This window comes from Triturus cristatus, chromosome 6 (assembly GCF_964204655.1).
Source record: "Triturus cristatus chromosome 6, aTriCri1.1, whole genome shotgun sequence".
Taxonomy (NCBI): Eukaryota; Metazoa; Chordata; class Amphibia; order Caudata; family Salamandridae; genus Triturus; species Triturus cristatus.
The window spans coordinates 67,303,846-67,328,842 of NC_140589.1; the positions used below are offsets into that span (position 1 = coordinate 67,303,846).

The 24,997-nt window shown below is 43.8% G+C and overlaps 1 protein-coding gene across 1 annotated transcript in view; it reads right to left on the reverse strand.

Annotated features, from left to right (window-relative positions):
• Positions 1 to 24,241, reverse strand: part of ZFAND3 (zinc finger AN1-type containing 3) — a 621,127-nt gene extending 596,886 nt beyond the window's left edge. Inside the window, exon 1 of the mRNA XM_085610242.1 lies at positions 23,717 to 24,241. Coding sequence (XP_085466368.1) covers positions 23,717 to 23,787 — 71 coding nt within the window. The 5' untranslated portion in view covers positions 23,788 to 24,241. The remainder of the gene's footprint in view (positions 1 to 23,716) is intronic.
• Between the last annotated feature and the right edge of the window lie 756 nt (positions 24,242 to 24,997).

The following is a 24,997-nucleotide window of genomic DNA, read 5'->3' on the forward strand; positions in this document are numbered from 1 at the left end:
TTACGTGATGTTTGCTTGCTGTAGGCTTTATAAAGCTCTAGGAGCTAAGCCAGAACCTTGGCTTGGCTTTAACTCTGTTCATTTGTTGGCTCACCCATCTCTAATGATTAGTCACAAGAGCAGGAGGTGGGGAGACGGCCAGGGTAGGCACTGCAGGAGTGCGCCCAGCCATTCCCCCAAGCCCAAGGTTTAAGCATAGCATGGTGCATGCCTACTAGATACTGCACCGGCATTCAGCTAGTGTTCAGTGAAATTCAGTTTCTGGAACCCATACAAGACAGCCAGACATCCTGACTGGCACCTGACGGGAGGATACAGGCACTGCAGTCACATCCAATCACAGGGGATGAGGCGGAACGGATATGCACCAGTATTTAGTTTGCTGCTATCTGCACTGATGAAGCAAGGGGCTGAACATTCATGATGCAGGGCTTGGGGGTAGATTGATTAGGAGAGTTGAAGTCTAACCAAGTAGACCAGAACAAGCAGGCTCGGTGGGGGGAGGTGGGGGGCGTCCAGCACAGGAGCAAAGGATGGCAGAGCGAAGATAGAGAGTGGTGGAGGAGACAAACACGATGGAAGAGAAGGAGGGTAGTAAGCGATATTGGGTAGAGACAAGCGGCAGGGTAAGATGTGCAGTGTGCCACCTGGCACCTACAATACATTGGTGCCTGTTCACTTCCCATGTGCTGGGCCGGGCCCAAGGGTTTAAACTAGTGTGTTTCTATGAAAGTAATTAGAGTAAAACGTAAGATCACTGTGAGAAGCGCGGTGTAGCACGTTGGGACCGCGAATGTTTGAAGGAAAAAAATATCGGGCCTGAAGTTTTGAGAGAATCCAAGTTATTAACGCTAGTGACAAAATAAGCTTTTTTTACCAACACGTCGTTTCTGAAACTAACAGTTAATGGTGCCCCACAATATTGTGTCTGCTCAAATTAGAAGCTCTTCTGTACTTCTTTTGGGGTTTTCCAGTAATGTTCACACCGGCCCCTTTGGTTCGGCAAGGAGGAGGCAGGAATCCAAAACAAAATACTTTGGGGGTAGTGTGCGGTGATAACCAAAAGTGGGTGGGGGAGCAAGGTCTCAGGACCCCTCGTGTGCTGGTGTGCGGAAGAAAGGGCAAAGCGGGAGGTCTTTGGGGAAGAGAAGAAAAGCTATGTCTGCAGCAGCTATTTCCTGCACGGTACTACAAACCACATTACATTTGTGTAACACCCCCATGTGCGTAAAAGAGAATCTGAAGAAAAAAACGATTTTTTTTTACAATACGTACGAGCAGCATGCGCTTTATTTTGCCAATGAGTTAGTTATACGAAAAAGACGTACAACATTCAAAAAATAGGAATGAAGTGCACGGGGTTTGGAGGTAGCACTTTTAATGTTTTAAACACCTCAGGTAAAGGATTTTCCTAGATATTGTGACTGTTCAAGTTAGGAGCCCTCCTGTGCCTCTTTTAGGGGCTAATGTTCACACCAGCCCCTCTCATCAGGTATGGAGGAGACAGGAATACAAAACAAAATGCTTTGGGGGTAGTGCTCAGTGACAAAAAAAACAAGCATTTGCAATGCAATAGGTCTCGCATTTACGCAAGTTTGAGCTATTGACATTATAAATGACAATGCCTTCTATTTTTGTTTTCATTTTTCAAACATAAAAAAAAAGCCTTGTCATTTACAATGCCAATAGCTTAAACTCGCATAAATGCGAGACCTATTGTATTGAAAATGCTTGTTTACAAAGTCATTCACCCATTTCTGCTTTTTTTTGACCCACCAGAGGCTTCGAAGTTACGCCTCGAGGTCTCTTAGCTTACACTATTTCTTTTGTACATTCCCTGTTTTTCCTCCTAGAGGGAATTTGTCCACTTTGTCAGCAACACCGCTTTGGATTGTTCAGGTGGCTCTTCAGTCTCAGAATTTTACGGCGGCTCTGTTTTGAAGAAACTCAGGTCACCACGGTGTGGTACAAACAGTAACACCATTGTAAGAAGTAGGGTCATTTTAGACCTGAGCCATTTAACTGTGAAAGGGGCTCCTCCCAGCAAGAAGCTATAATTGTATCTTTTTCCCCTTGCATGCTGCCACACAGCTGCTTCGAAAGCAAGGGTTATATGTCAGAGCCATAAAAATGGCCTCTATGTGACCAGAACAAAGGAGAAGCCATATTTCATCAAACATCTGCAAATCCTGGTCCGCATAGGTCATCTATGCCTGTAAAATGAACCGGCGAGCCAGGTCAACAGTGCAGACTTCTGAACCATGTCTTCAGAATAGAGGAGAACAGCCCCTTTCCTAAAGATGCTCCTGGTACTGGAAGGTGCCAGGGCCAACGAGGCATGTGTGTACACCCCACACTGGAGACATTCATGAACCTGGATGTTATCTTTTTGTATATATGTCTATCTTGGGTATTTATTTCAAAGGGAAGATCTCACTACACATGTAGTGCCAGCGCGTCACAGATAATAGTAAAGTGATGCATCAGGGCCTTAATAAAGGGACCAACATGGTCCAGGTGAACATGACTTAAAGATAACAAACAGAAGAAAAACTGGCAATGAAATTGGGGCTTGCAGCTGTTGAACTCAACTGCTTCACGGGAAGTGATACTTTTCTGGCTTTGCTGGTGTCTTCTGTGAGAGTGTTCCAGAGACAACGAGCGTTTAACTCTTAATGCTCCAGAAGACACTACAACTCCTCCAAATCAAGCCCTCAGCAGGGCTATTGACAACGCTGTTACACATGCATTAATTTACTACTGCACTGTACTCTACAGCATCCTCCCGCAAAAATCATAGACATTCTCAACAAGCCTACATCACGTAGCCAGACTCTGCTTTAATTTCCAGAATAAACATGCTAAACCCGCCTTAAAAACACTACACGGCATCTGTTAGAATCCATGTTTAAATTCAGAGTTCTCATTACCAAACATAAGGCATCCTGGATAAAAGAAACTGGCCTCACTTCCGTACTTCAACCCTCACCATCCAGAAAATTCTGATCTAAAACGCGCAATCAACCTATTGGCAGTGCTGTGTAGTGTAGCGGGCAGTGGTGGTGGGAGTGACGGATATTTTTGCCTATATTTAGGCCAACCATAATCCACCTACAGCCCCCAGGACCCACTGGCTTCTGACCCCTGACCATGACCCCAACCCTGCACTGGGTCCTAGTGCAGCTAGCTGGCTCTGAATGCAAACAGTCGAGCTCGTGTTAAGAGCAGTGAAAAATTGTTAATCACATTGAAACCTTGTTTGTACGGGTCCATTGTCCCCTTATTGACTGAATGTTGTTGCTTGAATAAACCCACTAGCTCATTAGCATTAAAAGTCAGAAATTGAACACGATTTTTAGAACAAACAGAAAAGGCGGTGATAGTTGCAGTAGACTGAAACTTCTGCGAATGATTTCACGGCATTAAAGGGGTCACCGAGTGTGGAAAAAACACTTGGGGGCATATCAGCAACACCCGGCGATAATTATCGCTCAGCGCTCTTAGCTTGAGGATAATTATCGCCGGGTAACATGGATTTTTATCGCTGAGATAGCGTGATATTAGCAACGCTTATATCCTCAGCGATAAAAATCCTCACGCTAACTGCCTAACGTGAGATTATCGCTGGAAACCCAGCAATAATCTCACGTTAGCTTGTTGATAGGGACTCACAAACTTAGCCATGATATCCACCTTCCATAGAATATCATGGCTAAGTCAGTCCTGAAGCAGGCGTAAGGAAACTAGCAATAACAGGGGTTATCGCTACTTTTCCTGCCGCTATGCTTCATAGCGTGGGACTTGATGATAGGAATAATTTCGCTTAGCGACATTTCTCCTGTCATGTTAGGTCAGGAACGCCCACTTTGCATCTCATTAGAGATGCAAAGCTGGGCGTTATGAATCCCCACGCTAAAGCAAGGTTTCACGCGTTAGCGTGGCCTTGCTAATTAGGCGATAAAATTATCGCCGCTTTTCGGCCGAAAACGGACGCAAAAGCGCCGATAATTTTTTATCGCCAGCTTGTAAATATGCCCCTTAGTTTGCCCAGTCCTGCATCTCCAACAATCTCCAAAAATCTCCATCAGGCTTTCATGAACTATCCGTGGTTTGATGATGCCTGCTTGAGTTTTGTGATCAATTGCGACGTGATTCGCTTTGAGGCCGCTTTAGGGTGAGAACGCTCCCTCTGATGTACCAGAAAGTGCAGGAAGTTATTCTAAAGTGGCCACCGAGGAAAGAATAATGATCAGGTTGACTTGAAATAGGAATGTTAAGTTGGACCACATTTAGTTTCAAACGGAGGCCAATATTGAGGTCGCCATTTTGTTATTGAGAAGAGCTGGGCTTTAAGTGGGATGAACAAACTGGAGGGTCTCTCATTGGGTCGTGGCCGCTGTGATTAAGGGCGTGGCTTAAAACACTTAATCTAAAAATCTGTGCTTAGCATAGTGTGTTGCCCCACTGGTATTTTGCTGCTTCGTTCCATTCATCCAGATTTAACACGAGTACCATTACACCTACAACAAGCCAGGGCTGTTGGCTTTGTCAGTGGTTGTAAGTTGCATAAGATAAATAAGCAACAACTAACACTTCTTTGTATAGAATGAATATTAAAAATGCTACTCGCTATTTTGGGCGAGGGTGTGGCCTAAGGCTAGAGCAGCCGACCTTCAAGTTGTAAGAAAAGAGGTTCGAGCCTCAGGTCTTGGGATCGGCTCGTGCTCGGAGCAGAATCTGCTCGTGCCCATGTCTGTCTCCCTTGGGAGGAAACAGGGCAACAATAGTACTCGTTGGCGGCAGCGCTTCGCGCTGCATCGCCAGCGAGACCTAAAAAGGGGACGGGGAGGGAGTCTCCGGACTCCTGGTGTGTTGTTGCGAGGAAGCAACACCAAAGCAGCAGGTGTTTGGAGAGAGAAGAGAAGCCCCATCTGTGGCAGCTGTATCATGCACAGTAATACAAACCGCAACACATTTGTGTTACCCCCCCCCCCCACCATGTGCGCAAAACAGAAACAAAAGATGAACAAAATAATTTTTAACCAAACTTCATATCAGATGAACGTGCAACACGCGTTTTATTTTGCCAATCCAATCAGCTGTGCGAAAATGCACAAAAATTCAAAAACAGGAACGGAGATCGCTGAACACGTTTAAATAGGCAAATGCTGTTAGCTGATTAAAAAATGTTTTAAGTTTCAAAAACACAAAACGAAGAGGAAGGGGTTTGGAAGGAGCACTATTTATAAAATAATTGGCAACCATATATTTTGAACTATGGCAAATCTTCGTATTGCCTGGACGGGTTTCATTTAGAAAGCAACAACGAAGCGCAAGGGTTTTGGGGAGAGAGGGAAAGCCATTTGTGCGGCAGACGTGGCATGCAGGGTAGTACAAACTAAACAACATTTGTGAAATCACCAATATACACTAAACAAAATCTAAAAATAAATACAAATAGCAATATTATTTCTAACCCAACTTCCTATCACCAAAATGTGGTGAACACGGTATATTTAGAAAATGCTGTAATCTGTGCAAAAATACACAACATTCAGAAAACCCCAAAAAATAAAATAATAAAAAATAGTCAGCCGAAATGATCGTACATAGACTGGAGGGCCCACTACATGTAATAGGGCAAGTCGCCATGGAAGGGACCCAAAGACAAGAGGAAGGGACAAACAAATCCAAACCATCACTAAAAATCAAGGATTTCAGAGCAGCAGAAAAAATAACAAATAAAGGGCATGAGTAAAGCACACAGAGTAGATACAGCATATCTCAAAGATAGCGCATGCGCACTGCTTAATATCAACCCAAGAAATTAACATAGCAGTAGGCAGCCCACCAGAAAAGATATTACCCATAGTCTATTACAGATTCAATGTTCCAACATGGTTGCTACATTTAGTAGCAATTTTTTGGCCATCTTGCAATAGTAAAACATTTATACACTGTTAGAAATCGGGGGTCTCTAGTTGGCAATGGTTTGCACCTTTGTCCAAGTAGGGACCCATCTTCCCAGTCAGGGTACAGGAGATACACTTCTAAAATAACCCCTGCCCACCACCATGGTAGCTCGGCACGAGCAGACAGGCTTATCTCAGAGGCAATGTGTAAGGCATTTGTGCATGCATACAGTAACACAGTGAAAACACTACAAATGGACATCACACCAGCTTAAAACAAGCATTGGCATAGCCGATAGGTCTCGCTTTTGGGACCTTATAAGTATGTAGTTATGCAGCACAATATCCTTGGTGCAACAACATCAACTGTTACATGGGTAAAACACATAAGGTCCCTATGGCGAGCCCTATTGGCTATGCCAATGCTTGAACGCAAAGAAGCCAATGGCTCTTTTGTCTGTAACCTTTTGTGGGATTATACCAGTGTTTACGAAAGGTGAGCAGTAGCTCTGCTGTCAGAAACAGGCGGGAGGTATGCTTTCTATCTGTGATGAGTGTGATATCAGCCAGCAGAGCAAGACATCGATCGGCCAATACGGAGGTGCTTTGGGCAAGTGAGGGACAGCCCCACTGAGTGCTGCAAGTGAGGAGTACCTCTGTCTTTCACAAAACATGAGAGATAGTTGTGCGGTCTGCACTGAAGAATAAGTCAGGTGAGCAAGAGACAGCGTTGCTCTTGGTGGCAGGTAAAAATGTGGGCTATGGCTCGTGTCTCCAACAAGTGCCAGTCTGTTCCTAAACCGGTGCTTGTCTGAACTCAAATCTCTGCTCAGGACTGCAGGAACAGGCTGCCTGCCACAGTGGTTCCCTTTCACTAATTAAGACATTTAGCTGCAGGTAAAGGCAGGCCTCCTCGCCCTCTTGTCGCTGGATACATTTTTGTGTAGAAGAAATGGAAAGCTGGAGAGTGTGGCGTAGGGGTTTGAACGGTTGTACTTGAAGCTGGAAAACCGGGAGGCTCAACATCCTGTGATTCTGGGCAAATCACTTAATTGCTCGTGCCCGCTCCCTCCCAAAAACATGTGGAGAGGACTTCTCTGAAAGGCATCTCTGTGCTTCCTGCTGCTTCTGAGCAGGTCAAGGGAGCACCAAATACAGGAGACTGACAGGGGCATGGGGTAGAGTGGAACTACTAAGAGGGGTAATAAACAAAAGGAAGTAAGAGGTGGGAGACAGATGAAAAAAGAGCCAGGTGAGAAAGCCAGGTGAGAGAGAGGAATATGTAGGAGATATTAAAAGGAAATCAGTGATATAGCAGCTGTTGAGAAAGAGGCAAAAAGTAATTTTTTTAAAAAGACAGTTAAGAAACTGCTGCAGGGAGGGTGGCAGGTGTAATATGACATCACTTCCTGTGATGTTATTGATGTGAAATGACCTGTGACGTCACTTCCGCTACCCCTCAGATTTTGGTTAACCTATGCTCTAAGTATTGGAATTGTACACAATAGGTCTTCAGACAAGATATAAAATAGGTACAAGTGTGTCATGCATGTACCTAGAGATGTATTTTACATGTGAGGATGTGTGCTAGAAAGGTGCTTATCCTCCTTCACAGGAGCAGGCTGAAAGTCTGCATTTTGAAAGTTGTATCAAAACAGCAAATATTCACAATGTCAATGCGTTAGGGGCCAAACGCCTTATTAGCAGCACTTATGAGGGGGTCGCCCCTATTGGACTCATCCTCACTCTCCAACCAGTGAAATGCCTCCCTTGAGACTTCAACAAGATTGCCTGCTTGTAAAACATTCTCATGCTCCACAACATTCTTCCCATCCATTGATGATCATGGGATCACCATCCAAAACCGCTTGATCTCAACCTCCCGGACATAAAAACTTAAGCATCACACAACTGCTGCTGGATAAGAGGAACATAGTGCAACAGGTTCGGAGTTCTGAAGGAATTCGTGCCTGAGATTAGCACCAACCTGCACGCAGCATTGCTGCTTCAGGGATAATCTACAAATTCATATCTTCGCCAACATGAGTTTAAGGAGGGCTTGCTGAGTAAGTCTGCCATCAAAATATTGTTTTCCCTTCGCAGAGCTGGCTTTTGTGCTCAGAGAAGGCACTGGTAGAATTTGACACCCCTTCCTACTCATCTTCTTTAATTGCCTTTGTGTTTAAAATATTGCGAGCAGTAGGAGGAGGGGGGGGGGGGGGGGTAAGATGAAGGAGTGTAATGAAAAGAAAACAAAAACTAGCCTCAGAAAAAATCCCCCACACGAGCTATTCACAGTCTGTCCTTGCACTAATGCACAACGCAGCAAGAAACTGTAAAGCCGCACAAAATATATATATCTATAAATTAAACCAAACAATTGAAGAGTGCACTACCTGAAAGACAATGGGAAAAGAAAATGAAATCGGAGGCAAACAAAACCACGAAGAAATCCCTCCTTTGCTTTTAAAAAAAAATAATTTTCGTAAAATGACACATACAAACACGAGCGAGAAACTCAATTTACGCAAGGTGCTTCTGCCATCTAGTGTCAATCATAAAATGGCTAATTTTAACTAGTAAAGAAAAGTTGAGGGGAGTGTGGCTGAAGGGTTTCCCTTGCGGGAGCGAGCCAGGGGCACCATGTGTTTGTAAGTTAATTACAAACATATGGTGTCAAGCTCGCTCCCGCAAGGGAATCGCCAGACGTGCACGCGTTGCCATTGAAGGCAAATGAACGCGTGCACGTTTAAGGAACAAAAACCGAAGCGATAGCTTAAGGTCTTTTTCCTATGCAACGCGCGCTGCATAGGCGAGACCTAAAAATGGCAAATCTATCTTAACCAGCAAGAACAAAAACGACACATCCAACATACAATACTGTAAAAAATAGTTACTTTGCAAGATAACCTTCAATTTGCAAGAATATCTGAAAAATACAGTTCTTCCGAGTTGGTAGCTAAGTCTGGCTCAGTTAAAACCAGTTCTGATTTCTCTGGTGCAGCTTCCCGGCAGGAGGTGGAGATAGCATTATCCAAAGCACACCAGGCCGATCGGGTGTAAGGGAAATCCCCTTCCCCTACTCTAAATGCAGCGCAGGTCTATTCAGCCCAGCCCTGACTCACTCCAGAAAGGCAGGACACACTACCTACCCCGCCGCTAAAGGGGCTGTCTGAACAGAATGCACATCCCCAGCCCCTGTCACTCCAAAGCCTGACAGTCAATACACAACCCTATCAGAGGCACACTGGATGGCAAATGGTATTTTCAAACCTAGAATGTAAAAATCATCCATATTAAAAGATGCATCTTTAGATTCCGAGTTCAAGCATAATAAACTTCATTTTCCCATCTTGTTCTCATGGACAGTTATAAGAGGTTATCAGTAAACTCTCCATTCTATCCTATGGGAGACAGTTAGCCTTTCAACAGTGAAAAACACTGTATTTCACTATCACGCACCCCAGTACATGTCCTACCTTTCACATACACTGCACCCTGCCCTGCCCATGGGGCTACCTTGGGTCTACCTTAGGGGTGTCTTACATGTACGAAAAGGGAAGGTTAATGCCTGGTAAGTAGGTGCACTTGCCAGGTCCACATGCCAGTACCAGACTGCAGACAGACACCGCAATGGCAGGCCTGAGACCCTTATGCAAGGCTGCTTGGGTGGGTGGCACAATCAGTGCTGCAGGCCCACAAGCAAGTAAAGTACAAGATGATGTGGAGGAATAAATAACGCACATGTTCCTGTGAGAAAAACACAAATTAGTTCCTACACATGGGTACTCAGTCCCTCATTACTAGTTATACTTATTTCTGCAATGACATACCCACTCCAATTCAGATTTTGAGCACTTCTTTATCGCTTTTTCCAACACAAAAGACAACACAATCATGTACACAGAATATATATAAATCTAAACATTCACAATTCCTTCCTACCCATTCTTTCTAAAAAACGGTTGCTAAACACAAACAAATGTTTTTACGCATTCCAAATAAGAGGTCGTCTAATACACACTGGAGGTGTTAGATCAACCCTCCTTTGGACTGTGTGAAGTGTGTATCCAATCTCATTGTGTCAGGATGCCAAAAGTACCAATGGCAAAGTGCGATGAATCAATGCATCATGCTTTAAGCAATCATGGGAGGAAGCAGAATGTAAACGGCACTAAAAAAAAAAAAAACAATGTTGAAAGAGGATGGCTGAAGAAAGCCAGTGGTTGCAAGAGGCATGTCCCAATCCCCACGCTATATATATCGTTAGCAACAGGCCTGTTTAACAGCTGTGCTGTCAAAACCACTGGCTAAAAACACACACAAGCAGATTAATAGTTCTGCAACATTGCCATGTAAATAATACTTCAAGACATCTGCCAGCAGCAAACCTTGAAAAGCAACAGGTTGGTTTTAAAAAGGAAGACATGAGCTGCTTTGCTACAGGATGCATGAAGTAAAAACACCCCAAGTGACAAAATATATGGAAGTAAAGCAGTTCAAACTCAAGATTCTGAACTTTAGAGATCATGCCATACAAACAAGATTGTGGGCAAGCTGTTGCCTGTTGTCCTATTAGCAAAAAACATATTTGTTAATAGCACTCCCTGCCCAGGAGATAACACTAATGTACGGTTTCCCCATCTCTAACGTTACACCGAGGCAATGAAAGGTTCAAGCTCTCAGAAGTTATTTCACATCTCACACAATTATCCATCTTTTAAGCACATCCAGCTGCCAAAGGGCATCCTCTGGGAAGACTGCCACTGCATCACCAGATCAAGGAATACTTGCAGTTACCAGTATGTACTTGATGGTGTACACTACTGCACTCATGCGAGGATATCAGAAAAAAATGGAAGGCAGGGACAGTGTACACTAAACAAATGGATTAACAAGCTCTGGCAAGAAGAATATAGTCCTCAACTTTTGCACATACCTAGTTTGCCCAATGCTCTTTTGGAGGTTTGCGGAAGATTGCGAGGAGGAAAAGGGGGGTTGGGGGTGTAGAAGGAGACGGAATCACAAAACATGGGGAGGATTTCGGGTGGGGGGGGGTGGGCAAATGATGGAGACTGCACTATGGATCGCAAGGGATGGGGAGAAGCAGAGGGGAGAACCACATGAGAGTGGTTTTCAAGTCGGTCTGTATTGTGCACAAAGCGCTGCATGGAATGGGGCCCGACTACTGGAAGAATAAATTCAAGTGGTACAAGCCATCAAGAACCCCAAGGTTCTCCCCTGCACACAACGTCCTGATTCCCAAGTACGAGCGCACCTCGTGGGGAGGAGGGAGATTCATCTTCAGTGCTCCAAATTCCTGGAATTACCTGCCTAGACACTTAAAAACCTTTTGGTTTTGATGAAAGCATTAAAAATGTGGCTTTTTTACTGTATTTAAAGGATTCTGTTGATGCCGATACAGTAAGCAGATCTGTAAATGAGCTTGCGCCAAGACACCTCCAGGTTAACGCTTTATAAAATAAATTAACATAACATGAGGTTAAGAGCAACAGGCGGTGAGAAGTTACAAACAAGGAGAGAGCAACACAGGGTGCCGGGGTGTTTCCTGTGGGGGGTGTGGGGGGCGGGGAGTAGCACGAGGAAGAAAGCTACAAGTGAGACAAGTGTATAATTTGTGGATTGGAGAAGACCATTGAATTAGAGAATTCTTGCATTATGTCGAGCATCCAAACGCCTCCCGTTTTCTTGGCAGAGCTCGGGGAACCTCCCGTACAATCTGACTTTTGGCTCAATACGTTTGAGAAACATGTAGAGGTATTGGAGTATGAAGAATGTTCGCCTGATAGACACTTATCATTACTAAGACATAGGTTAGGTGCCATAGGCCTGAGAGAATTTAAGAATTTACCATCTTTGGAAAATGCCAATAATATAGATGTGAAACACAATGAGATAAAACAAATGCAGGGAAGATTTGGTAGGAAAAAGAAATGAGAGTAAGAAAACCATGAAATTACCTAGCTGCATTATTAACATTGATGGTATGTCAAACGAAAACTATGGTAGACTCATGTGCCTGGTATACTAGCATGAATCAGAACATGTTTGAGAAATTAATGCCAGGTAGGGAGTTACACAAGTCTGATGCTAGCCCAGGTAGTTATTCGAGCAATAAAATTTGTATGCTGGAATTTTTATTTTGGCAGATTTCGAGTTTGGTACTAGAAAAGTATAATGGTAAAGTCTATGTGGCAAATAAAGGGGCCACGATATTGGTTTGACCTCATATAATGGAACGCTGCATGAAATCTGATCTTTCTGCTAATCAGTCTGTGTATGCTGTGCATATTAGAGAACAGGATGAAAGCAAGTGTGCGGAATATGCAAAGCTGGAAAAGGAGTTTCCCCATGTTTTCAATAATCAATTTGGGAAAATGAAAGAGTTCAAACACAGGATTATGCTGGGTTAAAATGTCATACCAATTAGACAAAAATTGAGGAATGTACCATTGAATTACAAAGATAAACCTTAGGAGATGTTGCAAGACTTACGTTCCGATTGTTTGTCGCCAGTGGTAATTTCTTTAAAATCTAGTAGAGATTTAAGACGGTGTTGATTTGAAGAGCTTGAATTAGCCTATATGGGTGGATACTTTTCCTCTTCCCAATTTGCAAGAATTAATGTCATCAGTTGGTGATGCAAGTACCTTTTAAACTATATACCTTGCAAGTGCTTACTACCAAATTGAGTAGGAGGAGGATTCCAAGCACTGCACAGACTTCACAATCCCTGAAGGAATGTTTCAATAAAATAGGTTGCCTTTTGGCCTTGCGAGAGCATCCGCTGTTTTCCAAAAAATTTCCAGGATCTTATTGGGAATAAAAAGGTGCTAAACTACTCCAGGATGAGATTTTGATTTTTGGGGCAATACCATGAGGAACATGATAAAGCTTTGAAGCAGGTCCTGGTTGCACTTAAGGAGAATGGATCGACAGTAAAAAGAAAAAGATTTGTTTTTGGAAAACTACAAGGAGGGAATTTGGCCTAAAGTTGGCCACACTGAGGCAATTGTAAACGCACCAGAACCGGAAGATAAGGAATAACTTTTGTCATTTTTGGGAGGGCCAGTTTTAATCACAGTTCTACGAGAACAATGCTTCCAGGGTGGAACAATCAAGAGTATTGTTAAAAAAGAAAATAAAATGTTGCTGGTCTTGTGGGTATAAAGGTGGTGCATTTTAGCCCAGAAACAATCGTGCAGAATGGATCCTAGCATATACCTCACACCCGTTGTCGCAAACAGAGCAAGTACTTGGGTACTGAGAAAGAGCTTCTCGCAGCTGGGTGGGCAGTAGATCAATTCAGACTGTATGAGTGGGGAATTTATTTTAGAATAAGCACTGACTAAACCCTTAGTCAATATCTTGAAACCAGGTGGGGGTAGGAATTCAACCCTCGGATTGGGAGATTAGCATCTAAACTATACATTTTTCGTTATGAAATTGAATAGGTCCTAGGCAAAAACAATAGTATTGCAGCTGTATTATCAATATTACCTTGTGAATGTATGCATGAATGTGCAGCGAGTGGAAGTGAATGTAGAGTGGCTTCTACCTCTGAAGATGCTGTGATGTGTGGGGGAAAGAAATATGGAGATGGGCAAGAACTTTCAGACACTGTATGAATGCAAGAAATGGAAAAGTATGCAACTTTGAAAACTGCTGAGCAGTACATTCCAAAAGGTTGGTCAAAAGAAAGGCAAATACAGGGGAGGGGGGGGTGTTAGTGCAGTCCGAGAGGTTAAGGATGAGCTTTCAAAGTGTGAGGAGACTGTGTTGAGAGGATATACACTTTTACCACCATGTGGATTGAGTAAGAGTTGTACTGAAACTGGACACATGGGTGTGGACAAATGTCTAGTACTAGAAGTAAGATTAAGGAGAATTTTTGGTGGCCTGGGATGGACGCTATGGTAGACCGTTGGATAAGCAATTGTGAGGCTTGCAGCATGAGTGTTAAAGTTGCCCTAAGCATATCTCTAACTGGGATAGAGTTATCAGATGGAATGTTGCATAGGCGGGCTATAGATTTCATGGACTTTTTGCAACTTTATCGTCTAAAGATACTTATGCTATCGTAATAATCGATTACTACTCCAAATGACCTAAGGTACGTATGGTGAGGAACGTGACCAAAGATGTGGTCATACAGTTTCTAGAGGTAGTATTCTCATGTGAAGGTATTCCTGAAGTATTAGTAATCAGAGTGCAATTAATTTCTGGGAAAGCTAAATTGTTTTAAAAGAAGAGTGGAATAAAACATGAGTGAATGCCACTGTACCACCTATAAGGTAATGGTCAAGTGAAACATTTTAATAGAGTCATTAAACAAGCCATTCTGTCAGCTTTACAATCTGGTTTACAATGGAGTAAATCACTTCACAAAAGTTTGTCTTACAGAGTGACTCCACATTCTGCAATGAGCAAGATGTCTTTCAAGTTATTGAGAGGAAGGAAACTGTCTAAGAAGTTGGTTCCAAGGTGGTTGACGGATAAGAAGTTGTTTGGAACGAGAGACAGAGACAGAGAGACAGAGAGACAGAGAGAAATTGTTGCAGGAACAAACGTAAAAATTGACAAAACTACCAAAAGAAATGGACTGTTGTAAGTGTGGGACAGTTGTATGTGTAAAGAAACCAAGGATGGTTGAAAAAGGGGCAACATGGTGGTCAGATCCTTCAAAAGTGATGAAGGTGTTGGGTAGTGCTATTAAACTGGAGGATGAGAAAGTGTGGAATTTACATTACGTAAGGTTATGTTGTGAGAAGAAGAAAGGTAATCGTGAGTTTGATCATGAGGTAAGTAGAGGAAGTGGTTACATGACGGGTGATGATGTCGTGATGGTAGTGTAACAGGGAATGAGGATGATGTAAAGAACGATGCAGGTGAAAAAAGTTGTGTCTGCGGCATAGTGCAAGGGGGAAAAAAAAAACCCAGCCTGAACATTTCAAAGGTTATGTATTAGGGTGATCCGTTCTAGGATTTTGGTGATATGGATAATCCGCTTAGAAACTGGTCTGTTCTAGGATTATGGATATTGTTAATTCTCTTCAAGTATCAGCTGCTTTTATATTATTTATTAAGATGTGTGGGTCATTGGTAGGGGAATGTTGGGATGGAATGTAGAATGTGGGGGGGCGGAATCATTATGCGAGTTGTCAGAAGGGATGGCCAGCTGGAGCTAAGGCGGACTTACCTAGAGTCATGCTAGTACCGCTCTTTATGTGAAGATCTTCTCGAATAAACATCCTGACCTACCTACCCGAGTAGACCCTTACTTTACAACAAAAGAGGATGGGTTTTCAGGTTGGAGGCATAAGAACTAGAGCAGCAGAGTGTGGGGGTGTTTTGGGGGAGAAACACGAGGGAGGGGGTAGCAGAAAATGGGGAAGCACACCATAAAGCGAGCACTCAGGGCAGGGACACAAAAGACAGACATAAAAAGTTTTTAGATGAAGTCTTCTAAAATGGAACTGTGTGGGGGAAAGATACAAATCAGCCAAGCAAAAGGATGGTAAAGAAGCTATGATCCAGCCGTGGGACAAACAAGATAGACAAGGAAAGCTCGATAAGAAGCAACTAAGAGTGACAATAAAACTAACCAATGGTATGCAATGGGAGGGCTGTAAAACCAATGTAGGCTCTTGGTAACCCACTCTAGGTCTTTTGCAGCCAGACAGCAAACGCTGTCTTGTAGGTGAGACCTAACAATACTGAAAGAATATCACAATCCTTTTTGATGTGAGTGACAACTTCAGCATTTGAATACACAGTGTGGTAGTGGGCAATGAAACATAGCTACACATGGCAAGAGCTTCAACAAGGATGACGAGGAAGAAGAAAAAATAAAAGTAGTGCATCAATCACAGCGCGATCAGCGGAAGGATTGCAATCAAGCGAAAACAGTCTGTACTTGGTCCATGCTCCAGGTGAAAGAAGAGGAAGGAGAGCCAGCAAGTGCTAGCTAATTACAAGGTATCCAGTAAGAGTTCAATGAATCTAACGAATGTTAAACAATAGGTGGGCTGCAAGCCCCTTGTTGTATACAAAAGGTTCCGCAAGCAAGAGTGCATGCAGCGCATGCTCGGTCGCAGGAGAGACCTAAAAAGGTGGGGGAAGATATGCAAGGCTGCTATTTAGAGGTTCCCCTTCGTATATGGTTATACTTAAACATTTGGGATTTGTGCATTTGAATGTTTTTAACAGCTCTAAACTAAGACCCTTTCAGTTCTGAAAGCAATGTAGGGTGCATTATAAACAAGGGAACACTAACATCACTAAACCACTTGCACCGTAAACAATGTGAAATGCACAGAAAGCACTTCAAATCCTTGTACTGTATAGTAATTGCTATATAAATCCAATTACAATATAGCCAAATACCTTCCCATCCTGTGCGGCACCATGAAAAAAAGGCTGATTACACATACATATGATTTTAGGATAACAATGACAAAGCAAGGTTAAATACAAAAACATTACAACTCATAACCCACCATAAAACTATTTTTAAACTCTAGCTTTATGACGAGTTATGTTGAGGCACTTAGGATAGACAGGTGAGGACTGCTTACACTCATTGCTTGAGTACGCAGACTGTATAAATGGAGTAGGCCCCGAGCCACAGAATCAAAATAGGATTATGGTAAAAGGGTGGAATAAGAACCAAATATACCATCAGAGATTAAACTCTGAGCGAGGGCACATATTAAACAGGAAAAAAAAAAAATAGACATGGAAGTGGGTTTTGCGGTGGGAGGAAGCACAAGAGGCATTGGGCAACACAGTACACAGGGTCATGCACGTGAGGGAGAGAGTAACACAGACTGCAGTACAGAGTTTTGGGGGGGGGTAGGGGTGGAAGTAGAGCAATGGAGAAAACAACTCTGAGCAATGACGCCTAGGTTGGGTTGGGGGGGGGGGGGGGGAAGGAATGAGGGAGAGAGCAACACAGCACGGGGGAGTAGGGGAAGCACATGAGGGGGAAAAGCAACACATGAGGATGGTGTAGGGGTATGGAGTATTGGGAAGAAAAAAAAAACAAGGGAGAGAGCTGGAAAACACACACTCTTATGGAGTGTTTAACCAAATACAAGAAGAAGAAAAAAAAAAAAGGAGTTCCCAAAAGTCAGCAGCGGAAGTCTACAAGCGAGCCAGGTAGAAAGATTGTAAAGAGAAAATGCTTCAGGGGAGAGACAAACATAATAGGATGGGCCAATAAAAGCCACTAAATAAGAAGCAAGTAAGAAAGAGTGGCAATACAACCAGCGGAAAGCAATGGGCGGGTTGTAATCCCAGTATAAGTTACTGGCAAGCCCACAAAAGGTCTTTGGCAATCAAAGTCCAGAAAATGGCTACAAGTAGGATTTTTAAGTGTGACGGGGGCGGCAGGGGGCTCGTCTTTCTTAGACCTCTATATGTGGATAATATTAAAAACAGCCACTTGGGGCAAATATAAACAATCCAAGTCCAGCTATGTATTAAAGTAGACTTAATGAATGCATGGAAAAAATGGTCAATCTTCAATTGTATGATATGTAACTCCTTAAACTCACTACCTATAAAGCAAAATCAACTAGATCACACTGATGATCCCAAAACAGGATCAAACGTGCATAGAATAACCTCATGAAAGGTCTATTGCTGATTGACAGTTACATTTTACGTGATAGTTTTAAGAATAAGGGGCACTTCTGTTCCTTAAAATAACAGAGCAAGTAGGTGTTCCTGCACGAAAATATGCCTACCCAGAAGTCCTGCCTTGCAGGTATTTTGGAATTTTAAAAAATCCTTGGAAACGGTTATTTTCAATGCTAGTTTAAAGTCAAATTCCACTTTTGTTATGGATACCAGGGCAGTTCAACGCACTTAGTTCCTGAATATTTGAAGTACTGGAGTGTAAAGCTCCTAAACTATGAAATGTGACTAACTACACATCTCCAAGTAAATACAACTTTCCAAGTAAATACAACTTTACGCAAATTACATTTCCCACACGCTACAACAGCTTCTTAAAATGCAGGAAATGTTCTTGAAATAATTTGGAACTCTCGCAGCGTTTGCTGTCCATCAGAAGATGAAAAATATAATATTCTTTCATTATTTCTGAAAAAGTAATTCAACGAGCTTTTTTCGGGGTGAATGCCCCATAGGCTTATCGCAGTACATTGGTCATGTACACAAGTCTCTAAAATGGGACTGTTTGGAAAACAACTACATCACCAGCTGCAGTAAAATATCTCATATTGTCAGTAGTGATCAGGCGGCTGGGTGTGAAAGTTTGCCAGAGCCTGTGGTCTACCCACGCAAAACAGCCGCACACGCAAAGCCTGGCCTTTTAAGTCAAACGCTGAAGTGTATGGTACTCATGCATGAGCAAGAAACTTTCATTAACCATATCATGTACAAGTTTAAAAAATAAGTAAGGTATTGGTTTCAATTCCATTCAACTTAAAACTGTGGCCTATACTGATGACATATTAAAATTCTCCCAAAAAATCAGACACAGCCACCCCTGCCATAATTGGAATTATACAATGGTTTTCTGAAATTTCATATTATAGTTTGAACAGACAGAACTGAAGTTCTTCTAAAAGCACACTGCCTCTCAACAAGCACTGGGTATTCAGGTCTACAAAGGCACCCCAAATTCATTAAATACCTTGGAGTGTGTTTTTCTAATGACATTACGGTCTGGATAAGACACAATTAAACGAAAACCCTAGACAATATTAAAGACTTGATCTCCCAAACACATATTGTGGTATTGTTGAATGGAATCATTCAAAATAACGATTACACCTTTGAAGAACTTAATTTCCAATATGCTCCCTGTAGTCTATCAAACTATTTATTTACTTCTATGGACAAAGTTACTTCATCAATCCTGTAGATCAATCAAAAGGCCAGAGTGCCTTCCAAGAAAGTAAGTTTAGACTAAATGGCAGATGCAAACTCATAAAATGGTGTAATGACCAAACCAGCTAGATCGCCACACCAAGAGCAAGATGGGTCATTTTAATTGCAGCCATATCAATAACCTGTTTTGACCCCCTACACTGTAGACAAATTGTAATGGACAAAGCCAAAGCGATTCTCCTCTTAGACCAAATGCACATTTTAAATCCCAACATTTTAATCGCTCTGGAACTGTAAATTATACAGAGATTGGCTTGCTAGCTGCAGAGGGGTACATATGGGAGGAAAAAGATAACTTGCTAGACAAATCTATATTCGGATTTAGGGTTCTTTCCTAAGCATAAACTTACCTTGAGGCTGGTTTTGCGTCGCCTCTCCTGTCTCCGACTACAGGAACAGGAAGCAGGCAGCCAGGCTCCCTCCCCTGTAATGCAGCCTGCATGGAGAACAGGGAAGTGTGCATGACTGGTTTGGGTGGCCCAAGAAGGCCGACCAAACAGTCAGTGCGCACTTTGGAGTGGGCAAACCACTCCTCCCCTACCTTGCTCCATGAGCAGAGCAGCCCCGCCCACACCCCCGCAAAGCAGGAGGACACATCATGAAGCATAAAATGATTTTTGGGATTAAACTATTTTTATTAGATTTTGTAGTTTTATTATGGTTAATGTTACATTTCCATCACATAGCATCATGTTACACAATCTACATTTTATTTCCGATAATTATGTTTTTTTGGGTGCATGCGATGGGTTGTGCAGTGCATGCTTGTGGCTGACATGATCGTGTTCAAGCCTCGTGGGGGCGAGGGGACATCCTTCACGAAGCATAAAATGATAATAAAGTTATTATCATTTTACGTTTCTCTTCATTACACTGCTTAAAAGCAGTGGGGCGACACTTCTCCACCATAGCAGAGGAGCTGCCCCTGCTGTGACCCACTCGATAGGTGCATTGAGGAATTTTCTGGTGGATTATCTTTCCATCATTTCAGGCTCTTCTGTGTGCTGTTAGCTAGAGCCTAGGTTGCTCTAACCGTATGTAAACCAAGGTGCCGGATATTGCTCCTTTTCCTTCCTTATTTCTCTCTTCCTTATTTATTGGTCTTACTTGCTCTATTTTCTACTTCTTTGGTTTAATGGGGCAATATACTACCATGTATATGTGTTCAAAGTTTATTCCTGCAGCAATTTGCAAAGTATCTTCATATGCATTTCGTAGACAACAGCAATATATATTTCGTTTGTTTCAAACGAAGTTAAATACCAGGTATTCTCAGTGAATAACAATTTGGCTGCATGTATACAGTGTGTAACTAACTACACTTTGTATTTGAGCTTCATGTACAATACCCCATCTGCATAAGTCTTATTGTATTTATATATGCTAAAATCTCACAAACAAAAAAACAAGCAACATCATCACAAATTTCTATGTATAGAGTTGGACCAATACCCTCAAATTGAGCAGCTCAATAAAACAAATGCTGGCACTGTTCCCTGGATACCACCTCAAAAACTCTAACACCTGTGTGGACAAACCTTTCTTTGGAGAAAGCAAAAAATAAAGTACAAAACGTGGGAGTGATGTGGGATGCCGATCGCAGTCTGAATTCACAAGTGGAAGCAGCTGTCAAAACATTTCTCCAAATGAAACTCCTTAGGAAAAGAAGCTTTCATTCACCCTCACTCAATACCAGCACATGGAAGCAGGGGTGCTGGTTACCTCAAGATACCAAAAGCACAGCAACGCTCTCCACTACATATGGGCAGCCTAAATTGAAAGGCTTCAGAAGACTAAGAACCTTGTAGGCATGATGATCTTTGCCGAAAGATAAACAAACAGCACACCCAAATGCATACACTGACTCTCAGTAAATAACAAAAAAAAATCCAGATTACCTGCTTCAATCATAAATAGACTGAAGGTGCAGCATCCCCACAATACATACAAGAAAAAGTAACGCGACCTACGCCAAACGCAAGAGCGTCCCTAATTAGTTCTCAAAACTTGATATCAGACACCCAAAGATTCTCAGTGGCAGCCCCTGAATCTGGAACAACCTGACCAAGGAAAGCGATCAGGCCCCATCAGTGATGCAGTACAGGGTGCGACTCAAGATTCATCTGTTCTCACCACAATCTCTCCTCCTCCAGCGCACTGCCTTGAGCAGGACTCTCCTATTTTGTAGTTGTGCTACTTCCTTGTGACTCGGAGCTCGTTTTAGATGTTCAGAGACTGCCTACTAACGCGTACCCTTCCCACTACACAATGTAACCACACTCATAGATTATTGGCACCACTTGGACATGTCCTGATCTTCTGAACACAGCAAGACCTGTTAAACCATCACTTCTGTATCACAATCACCACTCTTCTTTGCAACAAGTTTGGTTACCAGTTGTATCTACAGTCCCAACATATAATGAGTAAGCAGCACAATGCAATTTAGTTCTGCATTGTGCGAGATATAAACAAAGCAATTGTCCACAATACATGCTAAAAGTTTGCCACAAATTCTCTAAGATCAGGGACAGGGTGAGATCTATGTCCAAGGATCATTACCTGATTCTATGCAGTCTGTCAGCTTGTTTATCATATGCTGTTTTGGCAAAAGGAACAATTAGAGACACCCAATCACAACACGGTAGTGTCTTGAGTACACGATTAGCATCAGATTTTCTTAGTTACTCCATGTGGAGAGGGTGAATGAAAGATATCTTGGCAAGAGGTTGGTGGAATGCACTGCATCAAAATAGCGCACGTGGTACAGGAGGGCGAAGACCTCTATTAGATTTCACAAACATGAGACAATCATGGCAGAAAATGGGTGCTATGTTTACTAAATACTGAGTACTTACTGGAAGATCTCAGAATTTGGCATATTGTTCTGAGGATTTGGCAAAAGGTGGCTAAGGTTTAGCTGTAGTGTTCTAGTCTGAGGGGAGTATGATGATGGGAGGCATCCCTCAATCATCTGATTAGACCCTTGGAAACAATCCACTAAGAATCAACTAGACTTGGATTGACAAGTGAGCATAATGACTGCCGATATTTGATACCAATTATTTCAAATGGAGCAGAGGCTGAAAAGTAGTACCTGAGTATCCTTCAACGTGGGTGAACAATCATCACTAGTTATTTAACTGGATGTCGAAGGCATAAGGATTGGGGTTAGTGGGATAGAGTGATGATAGGCGTTTACCAACAGTAAGCCATCATTTATGCTACCATTAAATGGGGAGACAAGGACGGGGTATGGAGTTAACCTCCATTTTTTACGTACTGTGGGTATGTTGGGTGGGAAGCAGAGATCACGTTTCTTCAGCAGTTGATAGAGTAGGCATATACTTTCACTCGATGGGGGTGGAGGCAAACTGGTGGCTCCCCATTATATAGACTTTTTCCTTATTAAGTGAGCACGACTTTATAATATGGGCATTAACACAATCCTTATACTTGAGTCACACCCTTTAATCTTTGATGGATCTTGGGGTGGGAAGGTTATACTTGATATTTTGTGGTCAACTTAGCAGATAATGGTGGTAAGACACAAGGGACTCATTAAGATGTTGGGCGGACAACACCGTTGCGGAATCGGGACCGACCGACCGCAGTATTAGGATGAAACCGCATACTCCCATTTCTCTCTGACAGCTTGCGCATTCAGACAGGCTTTTCATGTCGGAAAGCTCAACGTGAAAAGCCTGGGGGTAACAGATCTCTTAATTCCGACAGTAGACACGCCGGGTCTGACTTGGTCTGACTTGAGCCCGTCAGAAGACAGCCGGAATGATCAGCCAGTTACCCTTCTGACCGGCGTCATTGTAATACGGCGGTCGAAAGTGAAACCGAATATGTCGGTCAGCAAGCCTCCAACCGCAGATCAGAGGCTTGCCGACCGACTTCAAAATGAAGGCCAAAGTCACAATATTGAATTTAATGGAGTTTTATGACAAGGAGCAGCAGGCAGGCCGTCAGCAAGGGGCCCAACACATACAGCTACGCATACCAATATTCTATAATGGAGAAATTAGACACGGAAAACCTAGAACACATTACAACACAGCACTGTTGCCAAAATAAAAATATCAGGGTAACTTCATTGGGACGTGTGCAGTCACGTTTTGCTAAGAATAAGCAGGTGCCTACTCTCTTTATAAAAAAGGACATTATTCCTTTCCTGATATGGGGCGCCACCTGTCATTCTAGAACTAGGTGCTACCTCTTTGATCTATTAGATGTGTTGGGATAACCCAATTATTCGCTATTTAACCTGCACCATCCCACGTCAGGTTTGCCAAGCGAACCTCCCCCTTACACATGGAATGCACATCTTACCACATATGGGCGAGGGCTGCTTAAGAGCCACATTTTACTTGTATGTTGTGGTAACCTTTTCCTTATAGTTTAATTTGGATCTACCCCTTTTGATTAAAGGTCTATTTTAATGAAGGTCTGTGTGTGGGGTGGGAGGGGTGAGGGGGTCATCCTTTCCTTACACATGGTCACCTTACTACATCGGGGAGGGTCACCCTTTACTTGACACGAAGGATCCTGACAGCTCTATATGTATGGAGGGAGTCCCACCCTTGCTAGGATAGGAGTTTCACAGCTGTGTACCGTGAGGCCCCGCTGGGGGAAGTGTCAACAGGCCTGGCTCACACATAGGCCCCATTTGACTCATCATTTCTACACTGTGCATTACATGACACACAGGGTTAACACAGCCTTTGTCCAAGGCGGAAATAAAAGAATGTGCAGTGTAACAAATCAATAGCTGCAAGCGTGGGTATTGGGGCGCTGTCGGACCGCACGCCTTCCTTGACCCCTCTGCCCCCACAACCCGTGCTGCGCCCTCTTACCCCCAGAATCCGCAGGGGCAGCGGGGTGGCAGTCCGGGTGGTTTGCTGCGCTCACTGCCGGCGTCGCCCATGGCTGGGGGCCCAGGGGAGGGCGGCGGCTCGGGGGCCTCTAGGGGCTGATGGAGGCTGCCGCTGGTGTCCTGCCGCCGCAGCCTCCTGCTCCCGGCGCTGCGGCCGCTCTCGGGTCCGGCTCCGTGGACGGGGAAGGCGCTGGGTCCCGGAATGCACGGCCCTAACCAGCCCTGGGATCGGAGCAGCGCCACTGCAGGCCGCCAGCTGGGGGCGGAGCGTACCACGGCCGAAGAAAGGGGCGCCGGGAGGAGACAGGCCAAGAGAGGCACGTACAGAGGCGCTTGTCCGGCTCTGCGGTCTCCCACTCGGACTACGGTCAGCTCCCAACTACGGTGAAGCAAACGAGAGCGTGATGGAAAGCACAGCGCCGGGAGCACCTTTCACCGCACGTCAGCCTCCTCCCCCTTTTTAACCGTGGTACAGTCCGCTTCGGGAGCCTTTGGTTTAGAACTGAAGCAGAAAACCAGAAATCAGCTGGAAGAGGGCGACACCATTGCACCTACGCGCAGGGGTGCAGGGCCCTCTTTTTGACAAATAGGCACGCCTTTAACTGCACCATCCCACACGCACTCTTCACATAGATGTTTCAGTAGGCAGTGTACTTTGCCACAAATTACACCGGCATTCCAGTTCAAAGTACTAGTGTGGGTGGGTGAAGAGGGGACGCAACCGACCCCCATTAGTCCTGGTAGGCGCGAGGCTGGTTGCTGTTTGGTTGGTCCCTTGGCAGTCAGCCAGTGTTTGCAGGAAGAGGCAGTGGCCCCGCTTTGTGTGATGGAGACACTGGGGATCCCGGAAGTGGCTGCGTCCCTGTGTGCCCTGGGGGCCCAAGTGGCCCCGACAGCCCTGTCCCATGGGGGGCTTGGACCCCTATGTAACAGCCAGAAGTTGACAGCCATTACATGTGTTCAAGTACCTGTATGCGCCCGTCTGGGAACTCCCTCGGATGTGAAGTTGACACAGAAACAGGGCTCATTGTAATTTCCCAGCGACTTGTGTTGGGGTGAGGGGTATCTCAAGAGAGATTAAAATGACGTTCTGCCTTATCTCTGTTATCTCTGTGTATTCGTTCACGTCGTTATAGACGATGGACCCCCGTTTGTTACCCAACGATGTCCATATATAACCAGGAACAGAATTGCCATGGTATATATCGGCACCGCCACCCACTTGATTGAAAAAGTTAACTGAAAAATTATAAACGTTGGC